At 45.4% G+C, this 12,012-nt stretch overlaps 1 protein-coding gene across 2 annotated transcripts in view; it reads right to left on the bottom strand.

Annotated features, from left to right (window-relative positions):
- Nucleotides 1-12,012, bottom strand: part of LOC140402476 (uncharacterized) — a 146,506-nt gene that overhangs the window by 116,285 nt on the left and 18,209 nt on the right. For both annotated transcript variants that reach the window (XM_072490291.1, XM_072490292.1), the window contains exons 5-7: nt 9,037-9,162; nt 6,246-6,700; nt 4,134-4,248 (exon numbers count right to left, since the gene is read on the bottom strand). In XM_072490291.1, the coding sequence (XP_072346392.1) occupies nt 4,134-4,248; nt 6,246-6,700; nt 9,037-9,162 (696 nt within the window). The remainder of the gene's footprint in view (nt 1-4,133; nt 4,249-6,245; nt 6,701-9,036; nt 9,163-12,012) is intronic.

Here is a 12,012-nt window from a genome sequence, read left to right as displayed (position 1 = left end):
TTTCAGGTGGGATAGAGGGGGATGCAAAAGGCATGGCGGAGTTGCGCTACTGGTTAGGAAGAATATCAAAGCTGTACTGCGGGAGGACACCTCAGAGGGCAGTGAGGCTATATGGGTAGAGATCAGGAACAAGAAAGGGGCAGTCAAAATGTTGGGGGTTTACTACAGGCCTCCCAACAGCCAGCGGGAGATTTTGGAAAAGACTAAAAACAACAGGGTTGTGGTGATGGGAGACTTCAACTTCCCCAATATTGACTGGACTCACTTAGTGCCAGGGGCTTAGACGGGGCAGAGTTTGTAAGGAGCGTCCAGGAGGGCTTCTTAAAACAACATGTAGACAGTCCAACTAGGGAAGGGGCTGTACTGGACCTGGTATTGGGGAATGAGCCCGGCCAGGTGGTAGAAGTTTCAGTAGGGGAGCATTTCGGGAACAGTGACCACAATTCAGTAAGTTTTAAAGTGCTGGTGGACAAGGATAAGAGTGGTCCTAGGGTGAATGTGCTAAATTGGGGGAAGGCTAATTATAACAATATTAGGCGGGAACTGAAGAACCTAGATTGGGGGTGGATATCATAGAATTTACAGTGCAGGAGGCCATTCGGCCCATCGAGTCTGCCCCAGCTCCTGGAAAGAGCACCCTACCCAAGGTCAACACCTCCACCCCATCCCCATAACCCAGTAACCCCACCCTACACAAAGGGCAATTTTGGACACTAAGGGCAATTTATCATGGCCAATCCACCTAACCTGCACATCTTTGGACTGTGGGAGGAAGCCGGAGCACCCGGAGGAAACCCACGCACACACGGGGAGGATGTGCAGACTCCGCACAGACAATGACCCAAGCCGGAATCGAACCTGGGACCCTGGAGCTGTGAAGCAATTGTGCTACCCACAATGCTACCGTGCTGCCCATGATGTTTGAGGGTAAATTGACATCTGACATGTGGGAGGCTTTCAAGTGTCAGTTGAAAGGAATTCAGGACCAGCATGTTCCTGTGAGGAAGAAGGATAAATACAGCAATTTTCGGGAACCTTGGATAACGAGAGATATTGTAGGCCTCGTCAAAAAGAAAACGGAGGCATTTGTCAGGGCTAAAAGGCTGGGAATAGACAATGCCTGTGTGGAATACAAGGAAAGTAGGAAGGAACTTAAGCAAGGAGTCAGGAGGGCGAGAAGGGGTCACGAAAAGTCATTGGCAAGTAGGGTTAAGGAAAATCCCAAGACATTTTACACGTACATAAAAAGCAAGAGGGTAGCCAGGGAAAGGGTTGGCCCACTGAAGGATAGGCAAGGGAATCAATGTGTGGAGCCAGAGGAAATGGGAGAGGTACTAAATGAATACTTTGCATCAGTATTCACCAAAGAGAAGGAATTGGTAGATGTTGAGTCTGGAGAAGGGTATGTAGATAGCCTGGGTCACATTCAGATCCAAAAAGATGAGGTGTTGGGCGTCTTGAAAAATATTACGCTAGATAGGTCCCCAGGGCCTGATGGGATCTACCCCAGAATACTGAAGGAGGCTAGAGAGGAAATTGCTGAGGCCTTGACAGAAATCTTTGGATCCTCACTGTCTTCAGGTGATGTCCCGGAGGACTGGAGAATAGCCAATGTTGTTCCTCTTTTTAAGAAGGGTAGCAAGGATAATTCCGAGAACTACAGGCCGGTGAGCCTTACGTCACTGGTAGGGAAATTACTGGAGAGAATTCTTCGAGACAGGATCTACTCCCATTTGGAAGCAAATGGACGTATTAGTGAGAGGCAGCATGGTTTTGTGAAGGGGAGGTCGTGTCTCACTAACTTGATAGTTTTTCGAAGAGGTCACAAAGATGATTGATGCAGGTAGGGCAGTGGATGTTGTCTATTTGGACTTCAGTAAGGCCGTTGACAAAGTCCCTCATGGTAGACTAGTACAAAAGGTGAAGTCACACAGGATCAGGGGTGAGCTGGCAAGGTGGATGCAGAATTGGCTAGGTCATAGAAGGCAGAGAGCAGCAATGGAAGGATGCTTTTCTAATTAGAGGGCTGTGACTAGAGGTGTTCCGCATGGATCAGTGCTGGGACCTTTGCTGTTTGTAGTATATATAAATGATTTGGAGGAAAATGTAACTGGTCTGAGCAGTAAGTTTGCGGACGACACAAAGGTTGGTGGAATTGCGGATAGCGATGAGGACTGTCAGAGGATACAGCAGGATTTAGATTGTATGGAGACTTGGGCGGAGAGATGGCAGATGGAGTTTAATCCGGACAAATGTGAGGTAATGCATTTTGGAAGGTTTAATGCAGGTAGGGACTATACAGTGAATGGTAGAACCCTCAAGAGTATTGACAGTCAGAGAGATCTAGGTGTACAGGTCCACAGGTCACTGACAGGGGCAGCACAGGTGGAGAAGGTAGTCAAGAAGGCACACGACATGCTTGCCTTCATTGGCCGGGGCATTGAGTATAAGAATTGGCAAATCATGTTGCAGCTGTATAGAATCTTAGTTAGGCCACACTTGGAGTATAGTGTTCAATTCTGGTCGCCACACTACCAGAAGAATGTGGAGGCTTTAGAAAGGGTGCACAAGAGATTTACCAGAATGTTGACTGGTATGGAGGGCATTAGCTATGAGGAGCGGTTGAATAAACTCGGTTTGTTCTCACTGGAACGACGGAGGTTGAGGGGCGACCTGATAGAGGTCTACAAAATTATGAGGGGTATAGACAGAGTGGATTGTCAGAGGCTTTTCCCCAGGGTAGAGGGGTCAATTACTAGGGGGCATAGGTTTAAGGTGCAAGGGGCAAGGTTTAGAGGGGATGTATGAGGCAAGTTTTTTTTTTTTATACAGAGGGTAGTGGGTGCCTGGAACTTTCTACCGGAGGAGGTGGTGGAAGCAGGGACGATAGTGACATTTAAGGGGCATCTTGACAAATACATGAATAGGATGGGAATAGAGGGATACGGACCCAGGAAGTGTAGAAGATTGTAGTTTAGTCGGGCAGCATGGTCGGCACGGGCTTGGAGGGCCGAAGGGCCTGTTCCTTTTGTTCTTTGTTCAAGTGGTCCATGTGGAGTTTGCACATGCTCTCCGTGTTTGCGGGTTTCGCCCCCACAACCCAAAAGATGTGCAGGTTATGTGGATTGGCCACACTAAATTGCCCCTTAATTGGAAAAAATGAATTTGGTACTCTAAATTTATTTTTAAAAACACTGCTCAAGTGAGAGGCAGAGTAAGGGGTGTTAGAGTCAGTAGCTAGGGAATGGAGTTTGGAGCAGGGACCAAAAATGATGGCTTCAGTTTTACCAATATTTAATTGGAGGAGAATTTCTACTGATCTCGTAAAACTTATGCAAAACACTGGTTCAGCCTCATAACTGGAGCTTCATGTTCCAGTTCTGCGTGCCGCAGTTTAAGAAAGAAGTAAATACGTTAGAGAGAGGGCAGAAAAGATTCATGAGAATGGTTCCAGGGATGAGAAAGTTATGAAGATAGATTGGGGAGGCTGGGACTGTTTTCTTGGGGAAGAGAAGATTGAGAGGGGATTTAATAGAGGTATTCAAAAGCATGAGGGGTCTGGACAAAGTTAGGAAAAAGCTGCTCCCACTGGGGGAGGGATCGAGAATCAGGAGATCCAGATTTACGGTAACTGGGAAAAGAAGCAAGTGGAGACATAAGAAAAACATTTTCAAGTAGAGTGTGGTTGGGATATGGAAGGCACTGCCCGAGTGCGGTGGAGGCAGATTCAATAGAGACATTCAAGAGCGAATTGGAGTATTATCTGAAAAGGAAGAATGTGCAGAGCTATGTGGAGAAGGCTGGGGAGTGGTGTTTGGTAAATTGCTCCTTCAAAGAGCCAGCACAGATACAATGAGTCAAATGGCCTCCTCGGTGATGTAACTGTTTTGTTCCATGATTCAGTACTGGATGTCAGATCGGGAGCCTGATAGCCTAGCAGTAACTGTGCAGGAGTCACGAGAGGTGGTTCCACAGCCCAAATCCCCCGAGATAAGAAGATTCAACCCACGAGCTGAGAAATAACTGGTTCTTCCAGATTTCCACTCTTTCTTTTCTGCATTTCAAGACAGGACTGACAATTCAACAGGCTGGACTTCTGAATCCTGTGAAATTCTGTTTTTCATTGTCCTCACCTGAAGTGTATATTGCTTCAGTTTGATTTCCTGAAATGTTGGATTTTTTTCCTCCTTTAAGACTCGATACCACATGGACACTCTTGAGGCTGGTCGAACCTGGCTTCTGTTGTTTCTTGGGGAAGAAAACAGTACAATAACCTGCATTACAGAAACTATCTTTCAGAGAGTTCAAATAATCATACTTAAAAAGGACACAGGTGGCCACTTAGCTCACTGCACTGGGCTGATGTTAGCTACTTACTGGGACCATCCACCCATATCTCTGCTGGCCCCCAAATCTTTTATCGTTCTTCAAATATGTATCAAATTATTTTTTTCAATGCTCAGCTGAAGTTTGAAATTAATGAATGAATCAAAGAAAAACTTCTAACCTTTCCTGTTATATATCCAGCAGGAGTGTCACTTATATCCTTTTGTTCATTATCATTGGAAATAATCATTGATTGAACAGCAAATACAAACACTCGATCCCACTTTATCATAGAATTTTTTTTACAGTGCAGAAGGAGGCCATTCGGCCCATCAAGTCTGCACCAGATCTTGGAAAGAGCACCCTACCCAAGATCCACACCTCCACCCTATCCCCATAACCCAGTAACCCCACCCTACACAAAGGGCAATTTTGGACACTATGGGCAATTTAGCATGGCCAATCCACCTAACCTGCACATCTTTGGACTGTGGGAGGAAACCGGAGCACCCGGAGGAAACCCATGCACACACGGGGAGGATGGGCAGACTCCGCACAGACAGTGACCCAAGCCGGAATCGAACCTGGGACCCTGGAGCTGTGAAGCATTTGTGCTATCCACAATGCTACCGTGCTGCCCTTTATCTTCTCCAATGCTTTCTGATCCCCATAATAAACCATCTCCTCTCAACCCTAATGCCACCCTGTTAAACGGACACCACAATCGTCCCATTGTTCCAACATCCTTTCCACATTGACCAAAATATTCCAACCTACATGGGAATAAAGCTCTGGCAGCTGGAACAGGTCCAGAAAACATCCACCAGACATCACGGACATTGGATTAGAACGAGAACATGCCTACAACACGGAAAGCTACCTTAAAATCACTTTCCTTCTACAGGATACCATTTCACAGGCAAATACTTCCAATGTTTTTAAACTAAAATTAAAAGACAGGGTCGGGGCAGTACAGTGGCTGGAACGGCTGCCTCACAGCATCGAGGACCCGGGTTCGATCCAGGCCCTGGGTCACTGTCCGTGTGGAGTTTGCACATTCTCCCAGTGTCTGCGTGGGTCTAACCCATACGACCCAAAAAAGGTGTGCAGGGTAGGTGGATTGGCTACGCTAGATTGCCCCTTAATTGGAAAAAAATAACTGGGTACTCTAAATTTATTTTTAAAAAGACTGCCCCTCAGTCAGATGGCATACTTGGGCTAAGCTTTTCAATCTAAATAAACTTTATTACTGAAGTCACATCATGAATCATAGAATTTACAGTGCAGAAGGATGCCATTTGGCCCATCGAGTCTGCACCGGCCCATGGAAAGAACACCCTACCTAAGCCCACACCTCCACCCTATACCCGTAACCCAGTAACCCCACCGAAACTTTTTTTGGACACGGCAATTTAGTGTGGCCAATCCACCTAACCTGCACATCTTTGAACTGTGGGAGGAAACCGGAGCACCCGGAGGAAACCCACAGACACGGGGAGAAAGTGCAAACTCCACACAGAGTGTCCCAAGCCGGGAATGGAACCTGGGACCCTGGCGCTATGAAGCAACAGTGCTAACCACTGTGCCACTGGTAGACAGAGGCAGTTTACAGTACCGATAACAATTCACTCTTCCAGTCTGTTTATACTGCAATCCCAAATAAATAGCCAACAATGATGTCCACAAAAATTCTCACTGCTGAATCCTATGAATTATTTAAGCTTTTCAAAAATAAACTCATTTGTTCTAAATAATTATAAACTCTTACCAACAAGCTACCCAAGTCAGTGAAACAAAAATGACATTCATCCAGAGATGGCTGGTGACAAGTGTCTCACTGGTGCAGAAGAAAGTGATCTTTCCAAGATTGTTGGGGGAAGCACGGAATAAATCTTATTTTGCAATAGGTGAAGACTCACCTTCTGTGGGGATGTGTTATAAATTCCAGACGGTTTATTGTTATTCGATAATTCTGAAGTGTTGGAGTATGGACTGGAATCTTTGGATCTTTTAGCTGCCGAGATGTCCTTCTTCTGTGTTTTACACCTAGCCTTCGGATTCATGCTGGTGTTTCGCATATCTCTGATGAAAATCCCTTTGTTTGTAACACTAAAATGCTTCTCTAACACGGGAGACATTTCCAAATGTGAAGGTTTGTTTTTGACTGTTGTGCCATAGTCAGGGGAACGGGTAGTGTTTTGCTGAATGTTGCTCGACGAGTCCAACATGGTAGGAGTTTGACGACCAATTTCGGGCATCTCAAAATCATACAACAGTGACTGTTGCTCAATTATCTTCCCTTCTTTCTCCAAATATTCATCAAGCAAGTCACTAACAAATGCTGATCTATTTTTAATAATTGCAGTGTTGGCACCTGTTAAAGAGAGGGAGGGATACTTTTCAGAAAGAGTGCCAAATTATGCAAGAGCCAATATTGAAATGTTACAATATCAATAATTTGCACAGAAAGAATCCTCCTAATTTAACTTCAGCATATGTATCTCGCTCTTGTACAATAGAGCTTTTTAAAGATGGGATTGCATCTGAAAAACCTCTTCCCAAATGCATCCACACACAACTTCTAACCAACAAAGGCGTGTACGGAAAGAGAGGGGTAAGAGGAATCTGGGTGTACAGGTCCACAGGTCACTGAAAGTGGCAACGCAGATGGAGAAGGTAGTCAAGAAGGCACACGGCATGCTTACCTTCATTGGCCGGGGCACTGAGTATAAAAATTGGCAAGTCATGCAGTAGCTGTATAGAACCTTAGTCAGGCATATACATATTGGTATATACGGTTCAATTCTGGTCGCCACACTACCAGAATGATGTGGAGGTTTTGGGAGAGGGTACAGAAGAGGTTTAAGAGGATATTCATTGAATGACAGAATCCCTACAGTGCAGAAAGACGTCATTTGGTCCATCATGTCTGTACCGGCCCTCCGAAGGAGAACCCTAGCTCGGCCCAATCCCCACCCTATTCCTGGAACCCCACCTAGGGACAATTTAGCATGGCCAATCAATTTAACCTGCACATCTTTGGACTGTGGGATGAAACCGGAGCACACGGAGGAAATCCACGTAGACGTGGGAAGAATGTGCAAACTCCACAGTCACCCAAGGTCGGACCCTGGAACGGTGAGGAAGCAGTGCTAACCACTGTGCCACCCAGGTTGCCTGCTATGGAGGGCATTAGCTATGAGGAGAGGTTGGATAAACTTGTTTGTTCTCATTAGAACGACTGAGGTTGAGGGGCGACGTGATAGAAGTCTACAAAATTATGAGGGGCATGACAGAGTGGATAGTCAGAAGCTTTTTCCCCCAGTGTGGAAGAGTCAATTACTAGGGGGCATAGGTTTAAGGTGCAACGGGCAAAGTTGAGAGGATATGCGCGAGGGAGTTTTAAAAATATATATACACAAAGGGTAGTGGGTGCCTTGAACTCGCTGCCGGAGAAGGTGGTTGAAGCAGGTACGATAGTGCAAAGGAGCGTCTTGAGCAATACATGCATAGGATGGGAAGAGGGATACGGACCCCGGAAGTGTAGACGGTCTTAGGTTAGACGGGCATCATGGTCGGCGCAGGCTTGGAGGGCCGATGGACCAGTTCCTGAGCTGTTTTTTGTTCTTTGTCGTCTTTTGGCCCATTGAGTCTGCACTCTACCCCACAGGGCATTCCACTTAATAGGCCGAGTGGATTCTCTTCTGAATGGGATAGGATTTGAAACCATACTGAAACGTTTCAGACTCCAGTGCTTTACCGTTACATTTACTGACTCTGACCAGAGGGGGCTGGATTTTACCGCGTCATGCTGTTTTCAGCATGGGGACACACAACATACGAGGGTGGCTAGCCCACCCCTAAGTTGATCCCATGATACAAGGGAGTAGACATCATAGGTAAATTATTCCAGGTTAATTGAGCTTGGTTAAGAAGCCAACTAACTCCATGTTATACCACAGTTGGGGTGGGACGGCCAGTGGAAGTGGGCAGTTTTGTTAGGAAACGTTTTGAGAGGGTGTAGAGGTAGCCTGTGCACATGGAGGGCACATCCCTTCCTTCGTCTCCACAAAATCCACACCTATCACTCCATTTTGTCAGGTGCCTGATCCCTCCCCACCCAATACCCTCAACTTACCTGCATGCAGGATGCATTGGGGCCTTTATCTTGGGCTTGTTTAGTCTTGGCAGCGGCCACTACGGAGCACTGGTGCTGTCAGGATTGCAAGAGCTGCCAGCTACTCAGATTGGTTGGTAGCTCTCATGGGGAGGGCTTCCTCCCGATTCAGGAGTGCAAGTCCCACACTCTTCTTGCTGCTGAAGTATTGTTACTCCCCCCCCTCCCCCAAACAAAATACAGTACAGAGAGTCAATGCTCAAACACTGGTGTTGGTCCTGGAGTAGTGAATGAAAAATGAATTTGCCAGAAGTTCTACAAACTTGGAAAAGGAGAAGGAAAGACCAACAGAACAAGATAAAATCATTCACAGGTGTTTTCAAGTGTAGAGTACTATGGATTACATGTTTGATACACATTTTCATAAACATTCATCACATCATTCAGCAAAATTATTTCTTCGGATCTTTCTTTGTACTAATAATGGGCTAGTAAACTGGAATAACATTCTTCCTGCTTTGGAGTTTTTCCGGACCTGCGCATATGCAGCAATTATGAAAGAAGAACAAAACAGGATAAATATTCTTGTTTACTTGAAGGTGGTGGACTAGGCTTGTCCTCGGGTGACCCAGGCTGTAGATTAAACTTGTGCTTCCAGCCCTTAATCTTGGTGAGATCATTTGTTTTTCCTGTCCGGGAGATAAATGGAATCCCGGTTTCTGAAAGAAAATAAGTCACAAGGTACTTAAACACTCATAAGGGAATGTGTATGGGCTGAAGGGATCAGCTATACTCTTTCCTAATAGCCCTGTCCTTGGGGATTTTTCTGTCTATGCAGTGCCAAAACTCACCTGCCAAAACAATACCGTAATCAGAAACTAAAGTAAATATTATCACAGATTCATATTAGAGGCTTGTGGTTTTGCATATTAGTAAACTGTAAATGCAGCATCTCAGATCAAGGTACATCTGGATAATGTATTAAGTCTTTTAAGTTTGCCATGTGTGATGAATGTGGGACATTTTTATATAGATTGTATTATAAATATCTGTTGAAGTAATGTTATTTAAAGCCTGGGATATGGTATCAGTTGGAGTTTTTTTAAAAATCCTGGTTTAACCAACAGACGGGCGGTGTCTGCATAACGTGTAATTTTTTTTTTTTTTATTTTTATTTTTTGAATTTAGAGTACCCAATTTACTTTTTCCAATTATGGGGCAATTTAGCGTGGCCAATTCACCTACTCTGCACATCTTTGGGTTGTGGGGGTGAAACCCACGCAAACACGGGAGAATGTGCAAACTCCACACGGACAGTGACCCAGAGCCGGGATCGAACCTGGAACCTCGGTGCCGTGAGGCAGCAGGGCCACCACTGCGCCACGTGCTGCCTCAAAACGTGTAATCAAGATATCGTAAGTGTGAGATCATCAATGATTCCAACCATGTATGTGTTTACAAGGAGAGGCTTAATGGACTTTTGTTCTCTCTCTCTCTGATGTTAATGTATTTAATCCTGTGTTTGGATTGGAGCAGGATTAGGCCATTCGGCCCGTCGGGTCTGGTCCATCATTCAATCATGGCTGATTTCTCAGCCTCATTCTCCTGCCTTCTCCCCATAACCCCAGATCCTTTATTAATCAAGAACCTATCTATCTCTGTCTTAAAGACACTCGGTGATTTGGCCTCCACAGCCTTCTGCGGCAAAGAGTTCCATAGATTCACCACCTTCTGGCTCAAGAAATTCCTCCTCATCTCAGTTTTAAAGGATCGTCTCTTCAGTCTGAAGCTGTGCCTTCGGGTTCTAGTTTTTCCTACTGGTGGAAACATCCTCTCCACGTCCACTCTATCCATGCCTCTCAGTATCCTGTAAGTTTCAATAAGATCCAGAATACTCAACCGTTCCTCATATGACAAGCTCTTCATTCCAGGGATCATTCTGGTGAACCTCCTCTGGACCTTTTCCAAGGCCAGCACATCCTTCCTTAGATACGGACCCAAATGCTGCTCACAAACTCCAAAGAGTGTTTTTTAATATAAAAGACACCTATTGGTCAGAGTTATTACTCATGGGGTGAAGTATCCTTTCCTCACAGTTTTAACATTTTAAAAAAGTGTTTGGGGTTCTTTTCCAGTATCCTAACAAACATTGGGGGTCTGGGTCCAGGATCTGAACACCATGCCAATGTCACCCATAGACGAGGGCTCAAAGAACAACAACATCTTAATTGGTACAAGTTCGGGCCCATTTTAACCACTGGATTAACAATCACAAATACAGTGATGAAGACATGGTCACCAATATCGGTTTCTTCTTAAAGAAGAAACTTCTTACTTCAGCAAGTGGAACCAAACAACAGGCAGAGGATTCTGTCAATCTACCTCCAGGCTCCGTCAACAGTTCTATTTGCACCTTAATTTCTCACTTGCTGGTTGCATCATTTCAGTTTCATGAAGTTTAGAAAGAACTATCTTTGGTTATTTGGTGGATCACCACAACATTGTGATTGATTTCCAAACGGCTTGAAATTTACTCAAATTCATGGGAATATTAACCAAAGTGGGCCAGGGCTCCACAAGATGAACTTCATGGAAACTTCTGGCTTGGTGCTCCTACATGCAAACACTGCTAATGGAATAATCATGTAACTGGTCAATATGGGTGAGCAATGCAAGAACGGAGGCTGCAGCCATCTGGGATGGCCACGTCCCGATTACAAAATGGACACTTGCAAAGAATGCAGGGAAAATTGGACAATACCAAAAAAGCAAGCAGGTGCAAGGTCTGTCTGTTGATTAGAGCCTTAGCTCTCAGACAGGACCGGTACTGCAGAATCATCTACGTACTAATAAGCCATCCCCGGGAACAAAAGGCAACATTTAGGTAAACAATGCTAAGCCAGACATCCCGGCGCCAGAGGAGACTAAAACAAAGCAAACCAACGGCCACCTAGGACACGCCCAGCAACCAGGGAACCCACCCCTGTATTGGAGGAAAATCGATAAGGACAATTGGGAAGCGGCCCAATTAATTGGGGCCAAGTCCAAGGCCCGCCCAAAAGCGTGCAAAGCCCTTTTGGGGTATTAAAAACGACTCCCCGAGAGGATCGCTCTCTTGGCCTTGGCTCTCAGCGAGGAGAGACCTGCCTAGCAGCTACGCCAGACCAAGTAAGTTCCAAGTCAATGCACGCTACGAGATAGACGCCCCTAGTTGCTATCCTGTAAACAACTCAACCCAGCAGCCTCAGAACCGAGCAACGGCCATTGTTCCTCTGACTGAGTGGGCACCCGAAGCTAAGTATAGGCTTTTAGTAATAGTGATAGTTTAGTTTGTAGAGTTTTATGCATGAGTAGATTTGACTGTCTGTAAATAAATGAGCATTGCTTTTGAACTTACTAACTGGCGTATCGAGTCTTTGATCAGTATTCGGTTTTGAACCTTGTGGTGGTGTCGAAAGATACCTGGCGACTCTTGAGCAAACGTAATTAAACAGAGCCAAATTAAGAGACAACAGCAAGTTAGCAACACCACATCCTCATCTTAACTGCGCAGGCTAGAAGATTAAACA

This window comes from Scyliorhinus torazame, chromosome 25 (assembly GCF_047496885.1).
Source record: "Scyliorhinus torazame isolate Kashiwa2021f chromosome 25, sScyTor2.1, whole genome shotgun sequence".
Taxonomy (NCBI): Eukaryota; Metazoa; Chordata; class Chondrichthyes; order Carcharhiniformes; family Scyliorhinidae; genus Scyliorhinus; species Scyliorhinus torazame.
Note: the sequence above shows the minus strand (reverse complement) of the source record. Positions and strands in the feature narration are given on the sequence as shown.